Raw genomic sequence first — 20076 nt, 5'->3', positions numbered from 1 at the left:
CTTCAAGGTGAATTCCCTCATATATTAATAAAATATAAATAAATGAAAAAATAAACACACAGCGTATTTAGGCTTTAATTCAACTTCATCAAGCAATCAAAACAAAAGTAAGAAACAGATAGTCAGATAATTGGAAGGCAACGTAATTATTAATGTGTCGTCAAAAATGACAACTATATTCATGAAGACAATATCATCATGAATAAAAAGATCAGTTTGTAAAGAGGCACTATTGAACTGTCAAGGGATTAATTGAAGTAGGACAGATGACATTAGCATCACCGCAGACAGGCTGGGAAAGTTATGAACTCAAACAGTTCGCTCCAAATTTGACCCAAGAACGAAGAACAACTCTTCATATATGCAAGAAAGCATACAGCGATGCACCTGCTAAAAACCCTTTTGTCCGCACGAATCACGTGGATTGCTCTTTCCGTTTTCATTGGTCAGTCACTAATTGGTTAGCGACAGGCACGTTTTTTCACCTCTCATTCGTTTTAGAAATAATGGGAAAATTCAAATAAATTAGACGAGTCAAAAATAAGAAAGGAACTATTAGAAGTTAACAGTTTTGCGATTTGCATGAACGGTGACAAAAATGGCAAAATAAGAAGGAGATTGTAGCGCCGTATGCAAATTTGGGATCCCAAACACGGCTCCTCCCTTGTGACGTCACGTATAGAAGCCATAATACACTTGCCCTCCGATGTGTTGGGGTACTTGCGAGCGAATTGAGAAGCCAGCCTGCCGATCACCGTCTACAAGCATTCATACACACAAGACCGGGCTTGGTTGTTGGTGCGACGATTTTGGTACCAAGCTGATGCCTGGTCGAACGCCTATCTTACCGAGGGAGGATACAAGCTTCATCTTGAGGCCTAATATTTTCATAATTTTGTCGAATTTCTACCTGTATTGAAGGAGATCTGTATTATTGGAATACTGCAGAAGATATTCAGTGTGAAGATGGGTTGGTTGATGAGAGGAAATCGGCATATTGCCGTCGAATTTTCATTGACATTGATGGTGGTGCTTTTTCATTTTGGCGCTGCCAATGCACAACAGTTTGATTACAACGAGGGAATTACACACGGACGATGTGAAGCCATAACAATCCCGTTATGTGAGGATATGCCGTACAATATGACGATCATGCCAAACCTTTTGAATCATCAGCACCAAGAAGATGCTGGACTTGAGGTTCATCAATTCTATCCTCTCGTCAAAGTACAGTGCTCGGAGGATTTGAAGAATTTCTTGTGCTCTATGTATGCTCCAGTGTGTACAGTGCTCGATTCGGCATTACCCCCGTGTAAATCGCTGTGCCTGAGTGCCAAGAATGGATGCGAAAGCCTAATGAACAAATTTGGGTTTTCGTGGCCTGCGAGTCTTTCCTGCGACCAGTTTCCAGAAGCAGGATTGTGTTTTGATCGGAATCGTACTGATGAACGCATTACCATCCCCTCCACAAAACCTCCAAACACTACCAAGTCGACTGAACCGTCAGTCACTAAAAATGTTCCATTTACTTGCCCTCTCCAACTGACGGTGGATAGTGACTGGGATTACACATTCATGAGGGCCCAAAATTGTGGTGCTCCTTGCAACATGTACTTCCACACCCCTAGAGAACAGAACTTTGCCAGATACTGGGTAGGATGTTGGGCATTTGTCTGTGCTGTCTCCTCACTGTTCACTGTCCTGACTTTTCTCATTGACCGCAGCCGATTCCGCTACCCAGAACGACCCATCATTTTTCTCTCCGGATGTTATTTTGTGATCTCGGTGGTCTTCATTGCAGGATTCTTTTTGGAAGATAAAGTGGCATGTAACAGACCGTATCTTCCTGGTGGGGAATCTACTTTAGTCCAGGGGGCAAAGCAACAATGGTGCACCATCCTCTTCATGTTACTCTACTTTTTCCAGATGGCATCGTGTTTGTGGTGGGTTCTGCTCAGTCTCACATGGTTCCTAGCTGCAGGACTCAAATGGGGCCATGAAGCTATCGAACGTAACTCCCAATACTTTCACTTCGCTGCCTGGTCCATTCCAGCCGGGAAGACTATTGGAGTCCTTGCTACTGGCCAAGTCGATGGCGATTCCCTTTCAGGAGTCTGTTATACTGGAATTCGCGATATGAATGCATTGCGGGGTTTCATTCTTGCACCACTCTTTGTTTATCTAATTATCGGATCATTTTTCTTGTGTGCTGGATTTATTGCATTGTTCCGAATCAGAACTTTCATGAAAAGCGATGGCAACAAGACGGATAAGCTAGAGAAACTCATGATCAGGATCGGTATCTTCTCATTGCTTTACACCGTCCCAGCCACAATTGTCATTGGATGCTACATTTATGAACAAGCAAATAGGGAATTATGGGAAGTGTTCTGGAAATTAGGAACTTGCCACCGCCTAAGCTTCGCATGCCCCCAACTTCAAGATTTGCCAAATTGGTTCCCTGTAGAATTTGTACAATCTCTCAATTTGCCAGGGCCAGACTATCTTGTTTTTATTGTTAAATATTTGATGATGCTTATTGTGGGAATAACCAGCAGTGTTTGGGTTTGGTCAGGCAAAACCATGAGATCATGGTCGCAGTTTTATGCAAAACTATGTAATTTTTCTTCGCATCCTAAAGGGGCCCCGGCCAACGTATGATCTTCAGTGAATAAAGTATTAAGTGTGGACAGCTTTATGGATTTGTACAAAAACAATTTTAGATTTGACATGGAAAACTAATATGAAAGTTTTGAATCTCCAGGAAACAAAGTGAGGTTTATGATTCGCTCGACCCTGTTCTGTTTAACCGATCCTTGATGCAAATATGCTTGTAAAAGTAATAGAAAGGGAAGTCATCTTGGTGTCATTTCATCAAGGTTGTCAACAGTAATGGTTGCCATGTAAACTGCTTCTTGATCATAAACGATGTTGAATTGAATGACAATGTAATGATGTGGTGATGGTGATCTCCATGAACTAGGGGACAGGTCGTCATTTATTTTTATCATAGATTGACCCAGCTACATTGATTGAAGTACATTCATGGCCAAGTTGTCCAGTAAAATATGATGTCTTTCATGTGGCATGGTAAATCCAGGGGGTTTCTGATCATAGGGTGAAAGATGAAAAATAATTCTGTATTCTTTTCTTTCTCTCATTCAGCTTGATAAACATACCTGTAAACTCTTGTGGGTTGATATTAAGAGACAAAGTTTTTTAATATTACAGCTATATGACAGCTTTAACTTATTTAACGAGAACTGGCATTTCTTTTATATGATTTTTGTTTCTATTTAAACTCCCAGAGAATCTGAAATAAATTTTTTGCCATTATCATTTTAGTTTCTTTGGTCTAATAATCTGACATACATGTAATTCAGTACCTGAAAGCATCAAGCAAACTTTTTTCTGTAGCGTATAATTTTCTTCATTTTTTAAATTTTAATTTGTCTTTTAAGGGGCACCAAGTCCGAGTCTAACCAAATATAGATCATGACAAAATGTAGAGTATCTATACAGAGCTGCCGTAGTGCAAACTGTATTACTACATGCTCTAGTTTGTTTTTTTTCGAGCACAGCAAGTTATAATTAAGTGTTGCCAATTTGTATACAGGTACTTACGTTCTGCTTACAAAGTATTATTGTTTCATAAACTGTATGTATCTTGATATGCCTTTGTAAATAATTTATGTACAAAAAAATGTATAGCTAACAGAAAATGTAAACAAATTATGCTAGAAAATGTACACTTGAAATAAATGTCAACTTTATTCGAGTTGATGTGTTGACAATTTTATATATATGTCGTAGGAAAGCTGTAGAATTGCATGATGATTTTTATGTCCAGTGTAGGGGAATACTGCTCATCTTTTGACAAGGAAAATTTTTGATAGTTTTACAAGGCAAATGTTTTTTCTTTTTTATTTTAGATTCCATTAAGAATAACAGTACTGTTAAATAACATTTAAAGTGAGACAATTGTATGTATGAAGGAGCAATTATTCATTTGGTTCTAAATTATTCAGTGCAATTAAAGCATTGTCAAAAAATTATGATGGCTGAATCTGGGATGGGGCATAGTTCTGTACACTCATTCCCCTCTTCCTTTCCCTTAAAATACAAATTGATTTCAAAGTTATGATATTGCAGTACATTTTTTAGTATGGTGTGCTATTATTTGGGGGACATTTTAAAAGAATTTAAGTAGATTGCCTCTCAAGCTTCACTGTGTTCATTAATTGTCATAAATACAAAGAACAAACACAATACAATTTAGTTTTAACCATACTTGCCTGTTATTAATATTATGTGATGTTGAAAAAGAAGTTTGCTTTTTGTCACTTAATTTTTTTAAATGTAATGTCTGCCAAGTTGCAATGCGTTCATACATGTCTGACCAAACGGTCATTGTTAATAAGTCACCAGGCCAGGAAGCCTTTCTTATGAAGCATCCAAATTGTTCTGTAGTTTTTTACAACTCGGATCAAAGGTTTGTTATGCACCAATATAGTCACTTACATGAATCATGTATTAATGCTTTCAATTTTCTTCATATATCTAAAAGAGTTTTGCTGGATTTGAAAAAAAAATTGATTTACATGAATGAGATATTTGGGAATCTTGTGAGTAATATATATTTAGGAGTTTCATTTTTTTTTATGTTTCCTGCCAGACAGTGTATGAACTACTGTACATGTGATAATTACTTCAAGTGTTATGTTTCGTTTTTCATGTCTTGTTAAATGATATTAATTAAATGAAAATCATATTTTACCCTTTTTTATTTGCAAAGCAAACAATGTTGAGGTCTGTTGTTAGGTTTCACAAGCCTTAATGTAACTATATTCAAGCAAAGGGGTACATTGTCATTATCCTCACAAGTTTGAACATCAATTAAATCTAGATGATTTGACTTTTTCATGAAGAAAATCAAAGCAAATTTCCATGGAAAAAAAAAAGGAATTGAAAAGCAACAGTTTCAGCATTTTGAAGTTTGAATAATTTCCATAAGCAGTAGATGAAAATGTGAGTAATTTATTTAGCAGTTGAGTCTTTGTGTAAACACACATGTACTGCAATTTTTCATATTGAATTAATGCATTTCATTTTTATCTCTAAAGGCAAGAATATGTAGAACGTGATTTCTTTTTACAAAGAATGTAAAGATAATCATAATCGTTTTTATGAATACAAGAGAGAGATCATCCTTGCACATCTGAAATATTTCACATTTCATGTATTATCTTTTTACTATACAAATTTAGAGTTTGAAAGATTACATAGCTGACACACTAATTTGCATATATCTGCCTGTCTTTAGTTTGCAAAATGATACATTTAGAAATTACACAGCTTTGTTTTTTATCTGATTTTTTGTCAAAATTTAATTAATAATTTTTGGCTGTGTATTTAAATCAACTTTTGGGTAGGCGCATCTCTTAAGACGTTGATTCAATTCTAAAATTGGAAATGAAAAGATGCACATAAAGGAAAATAAACAATTGTTCATGTTACTTTTATCACTAATAGAAGACTCTTTACAGAGGATTGCTCTTCAAATAACAGTCAGAAAATTTCCAGATTATGAACCTCCAAAAAAACCTGAAATTTTTGGGCTTCACGCCTTCACCCCAAATGTAGGCAGAAGTTAGTCAGTTTCTTATTGCTTTGGTGACCCAACACAAACAATGTTATTCATGTACATAAAAGTGTACCTTCACAAGTGCACATTATTCAAAATTTCCCAATCATCTTGAGACTTTTTTTTCATAAATTTTACCCATTTAAAATCATGAAAAACTACAAAAAAATGATATTAGGCCCTATTTGGTCCATGTCATGTGAAGAGTCTAATGTTGTTTGAATTTCCAGGCAGTCTTTGCAAACATTTTAAATACGTATATTTTAAAGTTTATTAAACCTACATGTACATGTGTATGCAAATGGTGCTTTTAATTGTTGGCAAATGAAAACATCTTCTTTACCTGTATTTTGTCTGTTCGTTACATATTTCAAACCTCTTGAAAGTTATGTTTTTATCACATGTAAATTTGCAAGAAAATTGTAAGCGGGACCACTTTTGATTTAATGAGAATTCAAAACTTTCAAAATTTATCTGAGTCATCCTTGTATTTTGCCCCTTGTATTTCACTGCACTATGCATGTATTCTTCTTGCATATTTGTTTTTCATTTGTTTTTGTTTTTTACAAAAGGCAGATTGATTATGTCAAGATTTAGTACAAGCATCAGTAAGTTTCAGTCCACTTTGTACAAGATTCAGTGTTATGTGACCGAATCGCCCATGAGAATGCAAATATGTTCTACATTTGTATCACTTCTGTGGAAAAATTGTTTTCTTGGTTCTTTATCATTAAGATTGTTGATGTTTAAAAGGAATAGAAAGATATGTGACATTAAAAACGCAAACATTTCTTGTATTTAATTCTGGTTTCATTGATGGCATTTGTTATTGGATTCTCTATTCAAATATGGTGTTCCAGTCTCTAAAAGGGAAAGTCCACAATTGTACATGTACCTTTGATCAAAGAAAAAAATAGTAAGCAAATTGCGAAAAATCGAATAAAAAAGTGTGAAGTTAGAGCAGCTCTCATTTAATGTCATGTACATGTACATGTATAATTCTAATGACATCAACTCGATTAATTCCCTTTTTTTATAATGGTCATGATCAAATTATATTTGCATTGTGTATGTCTGATTACACATTGAATGTAGACCTATAACTCATTGTCAATTTTCATAGAGTACTTTATAGAACTCAGCCATTGATTGCTCTTGTGTGACTTCACAAAAAATATTATTTCAAAATTTGTACCTGTAACTGTTGTTGGTTGGTAGTTTCCACCAAACCTCCAACTCCAATAGTAGTCGGTACAACTTTTTTTTTCTTCTGATTTTATTAACAATTTATCGAACATCAAGATGGACTTTCTCTTTGAATAATTTTTTACCAAATATGGTTATTTAACCAATATAAGTCTGCAGTTAACATTCCACATTTAAGCTGTTTTTTCCAATCAGATTATGCAAAGCATGTCTTACTACATAGTACATGTAGTCGAATGTAGTCATTTACATCATGTTAAGTACAGTACCATGATCTTAAGTTTGTAACAGATTCAAGCAACCATGTTCAAATATACTGTACTGTTATGATGGTCATGGTGTCATTTGGATAAGCGATAATCTATGTAGAATGTCCCATAATCCTTTGAGCTGTTGTTGGAAGTTCTTTTTAAATTCATTGCCAATGGCATCCCAATTAAACCTTGAAATGTCATTTGAACTTCAATTTAATCTTCTATTGTCTTTTTATTAAAGCACGTAGGCCAACAGCCAGAATTTTGAAAATGGTTAGGGCCTACATGATCACATGTATATAGATATATGTACTGATGCACAAAGCTTAGCAACTGAACGTACGATTCGCTTTTTACAATCTATTGCACATATTAAATGATGAATAGTAATACCATTCATCATAAAATATTTCTTGTATTGCACGGCTCCAAAATGGTGAATCCATCTTTTGACTCATAACTCAAGTCTCAATAACCTTTGGTACTATTGAACCCCTATTGAACTCTACTGCTATGTCTATGCTTTAGGTACATTTCCTAATTATGAGTGTACCATGCAGGCTACATTATTTGATAGGGTAGTAGGCCTATGCCCCCAGTGCTTTCTGGCACATATGCAAAAGCAGATAGTGAGCAATCCCCACCCCACACTTCATCCATCTTGATCTGCAAGTAGGGCCTATGCATATGTAATTGTTTTATACTTTTATTATTTAAGTGTTACTGCAATTTCAATTAAATAAATGGGGGTTTAACAAAAGTATCTTTGTTGGGTAATCTTCACTGCTTGTGATAGGTATGCCTGATTGTGCATCTTAACCAACATGATGCGGTGTAGTTGTTGTTACTGGATTTAATAGAGGTTTTATGAATTATGGGAAATTAGTAAAACAAAAAATACACTGTTATCAATTGTATTGAAGAAGCAAAGCACGATTTCCCATACTTGGGGTTAACTTGAAGTTGACCTGTAAATTCCAAGATTGGCCTAACATATGCCAGCCAGTCTTTAATTTCACCACAGGAGGGAAGATGGGATGAATTGAAAGCGGTCACAAAGTAGGGGCAGGGTGTCGAGTGAATGGCTGGAATCCACTAGCTGGGCCTTTGCCTTTACCCCATTGGTATTATTCCAAAGACATGTACTTCACAATATATATACACGTTCAAGTATACCAGAGATGTTAAGACGAGTGCTTGTACGTGTATATACACCCAGTCCATGATACACCTAACAAAGTCAATTTCAGTTGAGGTTTTCCAGTAGGGCCTGCAGTCACAACAATAGTGGTCAAAAAATTCCTTTCCATTTGGATTTCATAAATGGTTATCAAAGCGGTGAGTTTGTGTATTTTTGTCGCCCAATTTCATTGCTGTGATGTATTTTTCTTTCTCCGTTCTCCCTCCTGCTCCAAGGTTTTGAGAAGTTTGAGGCGCTCTTGGTATTTGTTTGTCCCAGTAGGGAGACCATGTTTTTTCTAAATTACTAGAGTAGGGCTTGAATAAACACATGGCTAACAGAGCCCTTTCAACTCTGTATGTATTTAAGGCACTTTGTTCAGTACTCTCTTTCTCTTCTTTTCTTCTCCTCTCCACAATTCTTCTTTTCAATGCTAGAAGAATGGACCAGCTTGCTTCGTTAAAAGCATGCATGGCTGCAAGTTGAATCACTGGAACACAATAGAACTCTTTTGAAGCATTTTAAGGTAGATTAAGAATAGATGAATCCCATTCAAATGGTTACTTCTTCACATTATTGTTGTAACATGGACTGAAGAACCGTTGTTGAAAAATTAGGCTTAACTTGTCAGTTCGAGCCATAGTTGCAACATCCAGTATAGTTTGGATTCTTGTTTTCTATGTCAGCGTTAATGAAAGTGCTTAGGAAAATTGAATGCCAAATACAGTAACATATTAGTATGTAATTTGAGCGAACTTGGTTCATAAATAGCTAAAATTTTCAACGTAAACAAATTGATTCCCTTGGGTGTTTATAGCATGGACCTATTAGGTCCATGCTTACAGACACTCTACTTGCAATGTACCTGTACCATGTGCGAGAAGCGACTCACGAACAGTCGCAAAGATGTTCAGATAAGCATACATGGATAATATTCACTACGAAACATTAAGGCCTACAGAGGCTATGATGAAGTCGCACGTTTCCAATTCAAACCTATCTGTCAGGATTTTTTTTTTACCAAGAGTCACCCAAAACAACTTCTAAACGCTTGTTGAAGTACTCACAAGTATAATTCAAGTTGAATTGAATTTCGGCGTTTTCGGGTCAAGTGAAAGAACGTGTGAAAATGATATCACACACAGCTTTGCTGGTATTATAAATCATTAGCAGGCATCCCAGTATATAGTAGGCCTACCTGTTATTTTCTTGATAGAATACAAAAGAGAAAAAAAATCAAAATGAGATAAATGTATTTCTAGTCCTATTTTTAATTGAAGTGTGCCTACAAAATAATCTTATCGGAGATACATTATCATAGGTTATGAACTGTCGAATTATAACAAGGGCCTTTTGTACTGTGAATATGCCCAAATATAGGCGATTTATTCATTTCACTTTGCGCTGACAGTTATTCATATCGAATTAAATCCGATTTTTTTTTATTCGAAAGCCTCAAATTCATGGCCCTTTACTACATAATAAGTTTATTTTAAATTACTTCCCTTGTAAAAAAGTACCATACAGTACCATGGTATACTATGGTATTACCAATGGTACTTTTTTACAAGGGTTGTTATAATGAAGATACACCAAACCTATTATCAAAATTTACACTGTTAGGTCTGTATTGGTCCTTTGTTATTACTTTCCCATACCCTGATACCACACATCATTTAGGTGTATGTGATCAAGTGAAGCACAAAAGATTGAAAAAGGCTAATTGATCTAAGTTAGAAACAAAACTGATAAATGGAACTACTCCTTCGGGCTCATCCTGCTTGTAATATCAATAGATTACTCATCCAGACTGTATGCAAGCATGTCTGCTCTTTGTCCCATCTCTACAACCACAACTCAACAATACGAATATATCATCAAGTCGATTGACTGTCTCCTGAACCCCCTTGGAAGTTTCTTGAGAAAAATATGAAACCTTGGCCTTCATGTTGTGTACACTCTTACACACAGACACCCCATTGACCATCAGTTCCACTGGAGTATTAGTGGATGTGATGGCGCTTCTATGAGTCAGACGCTCACAGCCATTTTCAGGAGTTGGGTTTCCAATAAGCATGAGTCACCCACCTAGAGATAGAAATCACATTCAATTTTGTTTGAGATCGCTAAATAATTAGTCTCCCAGTAGGATGCACAAGCAATTTGTGAATGTACTGTTAATTCGAAGAAGAAAAAAAAGGACTCCCCCATTCCAAATGCATTAATGCAGATGTTTTATGCAGTTTAATGTTAATGTCATACCAGATTTTTCTTTCAATTTTTGATTAGCAGATGTTGAAAATTTGTGTGGTCATTAACACAATGGAAATGGCTTCTGTATCAAAGTCTTTTTCATTTATTTTTAACGAATTTTTCAAATCAAATATTAAGTTTTCCCTTAATGTTTCTTCCAGGCATTCTATATATTCATTTTAGTGTTCCAGTTTGTAGCAGACAGGAGGCAAGTTAATAATAACTAATCTCTTTGATCATAGAAATCTGTTGGACTTAGGCAAAACTCTATTTAAAAAGGTGCAAATAACACATGCGTTGCATATTCCGCGAAAGCTCGAATTCGGTGATTTAAACAATTGATGAATTTATCGAAATATTACATTAACAAAATAACAACAAAACTTCCCTATTTGACGTCTAATAGTTTATTCCTGAAGTCATTTCGTATACCATGTACCATTTATTTTTAAGCAGGTTTATGTTTTGACGAAAAGTGGTATTGAAAATAAAAAGAAAATAGTTAAAACAGTTTACTTGACGATTTGACTATGGGATTAACTGATTTTAGATGAAGTAGGAATAGACAAAGAACAAAAAAGGGGGTGAATCCTCCTTACATTATGAAATGGGTACTGCAGGCTGAAAATATTATGACTTGAACAGAAACAGAAAAATCAGACAAAGAAAACAATGAAAATTTCATTAAAATCGCACAAGGAATAACAAAATTATGACAATTCAGATTTGCATTATTTTGGTGAAATAGTAACTTCTAGGCCTATGCATTTCTCATGAATATTTAATGAGAAAACTGGTGATGTCATATCCCCACTTTTTCTTCTGCGTATTATACATGAAATTACTTTATTCATTTTTTCCTACAAGAACTTAAAAAAATGGATTGACAAGCATTAGATATTCATGGATTGATGCCAACTATTAAGAGATATAGTTTACACATGTTTGTAAATATTAAATAACTATGATTTCATGTAATAACATAAGGAAAAGGAAAGTGGGGATGTGACACAATCAGCCCACCTAATGATATTCATGACGACGTGCATATATCTGTTTTCACAAAATATCGCTAAACTTTTAAAACTTCAATAACTTATTTGTTATCATATTTTGACGACTTTTGCAGCATTTTACTCTATCATTAAGACATAAATATTTTTAGCCTGGAGTACCCCTTGAATGCGTAAAATACCCCAGCCCCTTGAGAGTGGTAAGAATAATGGCTGGAATGAAATAAACAGACAGATAAGTGACTCTACACAGACGGATAAGTGCGTCAAAGAGTCCGGTGGGAAATGCGCGCCAATTCCCTCATCGAAGGTTATAAAACTGTCTGATGAATTACTGTTTCTCCAATAATAAAGTTAACGCGTTCTTGCATGCTGCCAGAAACAGTACAAATAATGAGCTCATGTGTTTGACCTTAAACGATTCAAAGGTCTCTCTTATGTTTTCAGGGGTGACTCCGGGACTTCGCAGATAAGGGGTTAAAAGAGGTAGGTTGATTTCTTAAAGGGGAATCCAACCCAAATAAAAACTTGTTTTTATAAGGAAAAGAAAAATCAGACAAGTTGAATGGTGAAAGTTTGAACAATATTGGACAAACTACAAGAAAGTTATGAATTTTTAAAAGTTATAAATATTGGTAATCACTATACCCATGGAGACTTCAAATTGGCCGCGTATAGGAAGTCATAGTGATGTAAGGCAAGGACTACTCTTCCATGTACTCCAATACATATTATGGCTAAAATGTCATTTTCCCCAAAAGTTTTATTTTGAATTATATTTTAATTTCTTTCATGAGGACATAAAACAATATACTACCTGGGTTATATTTAGATTACTGCCCCAGGGGAATGGGTACTTTGGAGAAAACCACAAATCCCTGATAATAAAGTACATGGCCTATGGGAAAGTTGTCCTTGCCCCTTGTCATAATTTACTTACTCAGTTGCCAATTTGAAATCTACATAGTATTAGTGATCTCAATTTTAAAGCAGCTATAACTTTCTTATTGCTTGTCCGATTTCTTTCAAACTTTCACCATTCTGTTTAATTTATTTTTCTCCTTCCCAACACAACATTTTATAGCCAAGGCTGGATTCCCCTTTAAGAACTTTCTGACAAAGCAAATTAAGAGGGGGAGAAAACTTCACGATGTTGGAGCATGTCACATGCATTCTTGACTGTTGAAAATAACTTCATATTATACTACTGATTGCAGCTTTCTTTTATTTATTTCAATTTCCTACACTTTAAAAACACAAAAGGCAAAAAAGGGCGCGGAAAATGGCCGAGGTGTGGCTGCGTTTTCCACCCTTTTAATTTTTAGAGTGTACTAAATCAAATTAAATATCACATTCATATAAAACTGACAAACCGAGGAGGACATTTAATTCTATATAGTTCAGTATAATATATATCCGTTTACATTTACTCACTCTTACAATAATCATCTAATAAAATTTCCTATACTGAAATAACCTTATCACAGAAAAAAAAACCTCTGAAATTCATTCCACGTTCTCCATGATAATTTAATAATTGAAATTACATGTACTTGTACTTGTTGTACACACTTCACAATTTTGAAAGCTCTTGAGTACCATCATGATAGCTTCATGAACCAGGTAGTATGCTGCTGCGTTAGATGGGGGCAAAGTCTACACCTTGGCCCGTTGTGGTAGGGTCCAGGACGTGCAAACCTACACGTTCTTGAGTTAGTGGGACTAGAATGAATTATCAAGGGCATGTAATTTACTCTTGTAAGGTTTCTATGTTTTAAGGGGGTAATTCGGGATCGAAGTGTTTACCTTTGTAATCAGAGAAATTCAGAAAAGATATAAAAAAGATAAGGAATTCATACAACTGCCTGATGCCTCAGACTGGAAGAGTCCAGAGTTCTAGCTAAAAAAGATATAGCATTGGTTCAACTTGAAATAAGTCCACCTTCCCCTTAGCCTAACCTCTGGTGTAACCTTCTGATTTGGGGGCCATTTACCCCCCCCCCCCCCCCAAAAAAAAAAAAATGAATAAAAAATATATAAATGAATGAATAGATAAATAAATAAATAAATATTTTAAAAAAATTATGAATAGATAAATAGAAAATAAAAGATAATAATCTCACGACCAAGTAAAATGACAAAATGAAAGAATTTTTTTATCAAGAGGGGTTAAAAGTTTGCCCGCTCGCTTCAGTCGCAGCTTTATAGAAATGTTGCCCCATTTGCACCCTTTCAATTTGTTGGCCCATTACGTTACTGAGCCCAGCCAACATAAAAGTCACCTATAAAACAAATACAAGAATGGACCAAAAAAGAATTCACAGAAATCATGCTCCAACTGATCTGATGACACCAAAATAAAAGTAATCTTTTAGCACATGCGACTAGAAACACCTTGTTTATTCACTGAGAAAGGGTCAATTGGAAAAGCCCCGCATATGGATAAATGAATTTCAACCCCCCCCCCTCAAAAAATAAATAACATTTTAAAAATGAGTCCCCACCCCCCATCGCTTCTATATGAATGCATTGAAGTTTGCAAGAGTAACTCCACAATGCTAAGCGCTATGCGAACAATGCACCACATCAAAAAAAGAAAGACCCTGATCCCTGAAATAGTGCTATAGCGAAATGGATATGTTTTTGTTGGTGTCGCTCATGGTTTATGGCATTTACCTTTACCTGTCAGAGTTGCCCTTATGTCGTATTTCAACAGAGAGCTGGGGTGGAAATAGTTTAGTCCGTTCTCGTAAAAAAAAACGTGACATGCCGATTTGGAGATAAGTTAAAGCTATGGGTTGAGGTGAGAGGTTATGGGGAGAATTCTAAGCAACGAATGTTACCATTAAGACCCTGGCTCTCAGACAATGCCGTATAGACCTATATATTGTACCTTGTACTTCAGACTTCACACCAAACCAAACTAATGCCATATACATCACATGAAGACATGAACATGTTCACGTGAGCGATTCAGTGCGTTGGTGTAGGGCTGGTGAGGGTGGGTATCGTGCTGGTTGAGGTAATAGTGGTACAACTGTGAACCTGTCACGATTGTAGACTGGTGGTATCACAATTATGATAATCAATTTTATATAGTAATGATGATTTTTTGTGTGTGGTGCAAGTAGAAAGTTGGTGCATGTGATAATAGTGAAATTGGGTTACTGATTTAGAGATTGGGTGAAGGCGATGATGGTGATGATGATGATGGTGGTGATGATGATAACAATAGTGGTTGTGTGATGTCACAGGTGTGTTGGTGGTTATGTGGTTGTGAACTTAAATTTTTGTTTTGGGGTATTGACAGTGCATGAGATGAATTTATTATCATGCAAATCGTGATCCAATGTTTCTTCTGGTATACAATATGATGAAGTTATGAGGATAAAGGAGGAAAATGAGACGGTGATGATGATGATGATGGTGGTGGTGGTGGTGGTGATGGTGGTGATGGTGGTGGTGGTGATGGTGATAGTGATGGTGGTGATTTGGTGCTGGTGTTGATGATGGCGGTGGTGGTGGTGGTGGTGGTGATGTGGTGTTATGGGGTTCCGGCCAATGAGAAGGAGGTGTTGACGAAGCGAATGGTTCCTACCGTATCGTTTTGTCAGTTATATCACACTGACCTTGACACTGAATTTTCATTCAAAAGTATGTAAATAAACAGTAGAGAGGGGATATATTTGGCTCATTTGATCCATCAATCAATCACAGAACGTATATTCCTATAATACATTTCGTGACTGTTAATTTGTTAAAATCTGTTCAAACATCAATGCGGTTTTACGCGTTTGCAACATGACATTGAGTCATGTTATGCAGGCCTACTGTGTTTGTCTAAGGTAATGTGGAAAAATGATGAGGTATTGTATATTAAATTATCTGGTGTGGATTTAGAGGTGAATAAAGTTCTTTTGATCCAATATTGGACCAGACACCACACCACGTACAGCTATACCCAAAACCCACACTCTGAATAACACAAGTGATCTTAAATACCCTATTGTTATACTCAAGAATCCAGCGTCCACCCAGGGATTTGTCCAACTTACTTGTAACGTTTATGTTGAAGCATATTATCTCAATATTTACAAACAGATGGGGGAGAAAGCAATGCATGTTGAATCGCAATGGTAATTCCAAAGTCCGATTACTTCCTAATATACATGTGTACTGATACCACTATCAGTAGCTGTATGCTCTTTGCAATCTGTTTGCTTATGAAGGTGGCCGGAGTTTTGTTTTTGATATATACGAGTAGACCAAGATGGACTATCATGGGTATGATCATAATCTATTGGATGACAAAGCAAGACAGAATGTCATATCTTCAAGCTCATAAATTGAGCGTGAAAAACAAACAAACAAAAAATATTTTAAATGCAGGTTCTTCATATTTATCTATTGATTATGATTCAGCTAGAATCAAAATCACGTGTATCATGTAGTTAAATGTTTTAAAAATAAATAATATTCCTCGGTTAAAGGACAAGTCCACCCCAACAAAAAGTTTATTTGAATAAAAAGAGAAAAATGCAACAAACATAACTCTGAAAATTTCATCAAAATCGGATGTAAAAAAAGAAAGTTATGACATTTTAAAGTTTTGCTTAATTTCACAAAACAGTTATATTCACACCTTGTCGGTATGCAAACGAGGAGATTGATTATTCCGTGAGCATGTGTAATGAGCATTGTTTAGTACTATATGATTCAGTCAAGTTGGTCCTCATTGTCAAATCTATAAAAAATGAAATATAATATAATTCAAACAATGAAAAACAAAAGAAGTAGTGAGTGAGTGACATCATCAACTTTCTCATTTGAGTTGTGCATATCACTGTTTTGTGAAAAATAAGCAATACTTTAAAGTGTCATAACTTTCTTATTTTACATCCGATTTTGATGAAATTTTCAGCGTTTTGCTAATTTGATTTTTCTCTATTTATTCAAATCAACATTTTTCTGGAGTGGACTTGACCTTTAAATATCGAGCAATATACATCGGATCGACGTCTGGCCAAATAACCCCGTAGTTTGGTCATGGTTGGATCGAACGCACGATCATCTGATTACAATCCAAGAGTCAGAACCTCTTCACTATAGTATTTAGCATGAATGGAGATCATTATATTTGCCATTTGAAAAATTTCGTTGATTGATTACAACTGCAAGAAATGTATTTGTAAAGCGTTTAGATACTAAGATCCTTACAAGCAAACAGATTTTAACCATTGTCTCTTATTTCTTGACACGTTTTGACTGGTTATTCCTCATGAATATAAAGCCACAAAGTTAGGGTCAAAGATCTTAAGCCCACAAACTAAGACTATATGGTGTGACATAAACTTCACTTTTTATCTATTCTTTCATTTCTCTTTTCTTTTTCTACTACTTTTTTTTAGTTTCCCTTATCATTTCTGTTCTATATCCTTCTCTGTTCTCGTTATTATTTTTTCACTATTTTAAAAGGCAGAATTTCCACCCAAATAATTATTATAAATTATATTTATAGATTAAGCACACGGTAATCCGATGATAATATTTCTCCATACCTTGGAAGAATTTGGTGCTCGAAAATATAGCGGGAAATGATTTAAAAAGAAAACGAAGAAACATTGCACTCGACATATCGATATGCTGAATTCCTCGTTATGTTTTGACATCGTTTTAGGTTGAAGGTACTTTTTTTTATTGATATGCCCTGTACATGCAATGCATTTTATAATGTGTTATTATTATCCGTGCGGGTATATCACAATCGGAAATGAAGGTGAGATGCTTTTCAGCACCAAAGGGCGGCAGAGGGTGAGCGACTTGAGGGATTGGCCAAGCAGTGAACAAAAATTGAAAGGAGGAAAACAATGGAAAAAGAAAAGAAAAAAAACAGCATCATAAAAATATACAAATGACAGCGGTAGGTTTTTTCATTGTTGATACTTCTTTTTCTGTAAATCAGTTTTTTTACGGTAAGTTTTTATTGATATACCCTGTACGTGCGGTGGACTTGATACGAGCTGTATTATGCATGCATGCGGGCTGGTACATTGAAAACAAGAGCTGAAAGCGAGAGAGGGGCGATATATACTGCACAAGACTGGTCCGTGACGGTATGTTTGTCAGTATTATCTTCATCGTAGCTACTTCTTTGTCTATAAATCAGGTAAATGTTTGTTTTAACTGGAATAAACTGAACCGTGGATTGAACTGATATGATAATACGGTCATGTTAAAGGAATCTGACCTGTAATGGAAACCTCAGATAAATAGGCCTGTCATATTAAAGATGGGCCGCGGTATTTATAATGATCGTGTGTTTTTGCGACTCATTCGTCGCTAAAATAAAATTAAGACATATATTTATACACATTTATAATATATGAAAACTAGGTAATACAGAGAATGAGATGAGATCATGAATTGATACATAATGATAAAAATATATCAATAAGTATATGAACAAAATAATAAACAAAATAAGAAAGAAGACTTGTCGGTTTGTGAGCATATAATTAGCAGTTTTTCCCCATAGAAAGAGTCCAGTTTTAAAGTGAACTGGTTAGTTCATCATTTTTTATCCGGTACACATAAACAAGTTATCAGGTTTTTTTAAATAAATCATTTGGAATGTGCTGGAATTGGCGAATGTATATTGTGAATATTATATTGTGAGGGCACAATTGTTGGTGTTATTTTTTTGTCTTCAAAATTTGCTTCCCAGTCCATGGGTGAATGTTATAAAGTATACAGTAATTGACTAGAATGGATTTCAAATCATCTAGCTTTGTAAAGGCCTGGAAACTGACTCTGTATTAGCCCCAATAATTGTATCCACACCTGCCTACGTGATTTTGAACATACATTCTAAGCCAGTCGACTATAAAATTGGGGAATACATTTAAACATCTACATAATAACAGTATCGATAGACGGATTTTATTTTATAAAACGAACACAAATATATATATATAAATTTGGAGATCTTCTAATGAATCAAAATGATCAGAAATGCTGCTGAATATATCGAACAATTATCTTTTAATTTTATGGACAGAACTATATAAGATCAATGTTAATAATGCTATTATGCCCACAATAAACTTGAGAATAATGTGAGCCTTTAATCTCATCACAAACCGGCTGACGTGCGGAGTAAACTCTGCGTTCTATGATGTAGCGTACTTCCGAACAGGGACGATATTAACATAATTCCTCGTATGCACACTGTTTTGTGTGTACTTACATGGCGCCTTCCTCGGCTAGCTTGAAGTGTTTTTGCAGAATAATGTTCATTTCATGCCTGTTTCAAGGCGGGAGTTGTCAGTTTATGTCCATGTTTCAAGTATCAATTATGGGAATAGCGTTACTCATGAGAAATATTTTCACATTCTAAAGAGTAAAGAGACATCTATAAGCCTGCATACGCCATATTATATCCTTTATCCACAACAAGCGAATTACCATAATATGACTTCCTTTTGATATTTTTTGTATTATTGATAAAATCAAAAAGGGAGCTGGAAATTATACAGGGACAAAAAGAAATTGAAAATACTTTGGATAAAGATTATGATTATCTATAAAATCTTTTGAAATATAAAATCATACACTCTGAATGTCACGGATTGAAAAGAAATCCATATTCGCTTCCGGGGCCATGATTCAGTAAAAAAAAAATAGATACTGAAGACTAAATATAAAGTTGAGTTTAAAAGTAAATCTTTAGGATTGAAATTAAATCAAGAATTCGACTTTTCCACAGCTGATCTGGATTAATTTTAATCAAATCCTTGTTCGTTCAAGAGAGTGTAGATGTAAAATGATGGAGAAAATGGTGATAATGATTATGATCATGAAAATGACAATGACATGTATATAATAATGATTATTATTGATTTTAATATCATTAATGTGTGTATTATCAGTCTTATAATCATTACTTAAATTATTTGTTCGTTTATCACTGACAACTGTCTGATTTACAAAAATCAGATTTTGTGATAGACTTTGACATAATAGTCAGAAAATTATATCATATTCCACCCTTTTTTCTTTCCTTTTCTCTGTTTTTTTCTTGGTCGAGATTTTTCTCCTTTTTGGGGGGAAGGGGCAAGTGTCCCCAAGTCCCTTCTCATCTGTACGCCACTGCTGGTAATGATGACGACGACGATTTGATGATAAATGAGAAATAGAGTGATCATCGATTGTATGATGACAGCAGAGATTTATATATACTACAGTTTATTTCAAAAGAACATAAGCAAACACAGAAAAGTATATTTTCTAAAGATTGATAATCATAGCATTTAACATATTTCAATTTAACAAGTATTCCAATAAGTATAAACAAAAAAATACTTTCAAAAGGTTAAACAATAAACCTCCAAATCATCTGGCTTAACAACAAAATGATAATCGTATGTCCGTGAACTAGTTCATCTATTTATTTTAGACATGATTATTTAATGAAAAGTGATTCGGTAGATCTCAGACGGTTGCACTCATGCTGTGTATATCACTCTC

General features: G+C 35.0%; 1 protein-coding gene across 1 annotated transcript; it reads left to right on the top strand.

Moving 5' to 3' along the window:
- Positions 1–446: 446 nt before the first annotated feature.
- On the top strand, positions 447–6446 carry LOC129257211 (frizzled-7-like). The gene has a single exon (XM_054895494.2). It carries the CDS (start codon positions 967–969, stop codon positions 2659–2661), a length of 1695 nt encoding a protein of 564 aa, XP_054751469.1. The 5' UTR covers positions 447–966; the 3' UTR covers positions 2662–6446.
- Positions 6447–20076: the final 13630 nt, after the last annotated feature.

This window comes from Lytechinus pictus, chromosome 1 (assembly GCF_037042905.1).
Source record: "Lytechinus pictus isolate F3 Inbred chromosome 1, Lp3.0, whole genome shotgun sequence".
Taxonomy (NCBI): Eukaryota; Metazoa; Echinodermata; class Echinoidea; order Temnopleuroida; family Toxopneustidae; genus Lytechinus; species Lytechinus pictus.
The sequence above is the reverse complement of the archived record's forward strand: the minus strand, read 5'-3'. Positions and strand labels throughout refer to the sequence as shown.

What these genes read in the sequence shown, in the direction of transcription:
- LOC129257211 (XM_054895494.2), top strand. Translation starts at nt 967, where the DNA reads ATGGGTTGGTTGATGAGAGGAAATCGGCATATTGCCGTCGAATTTTCA.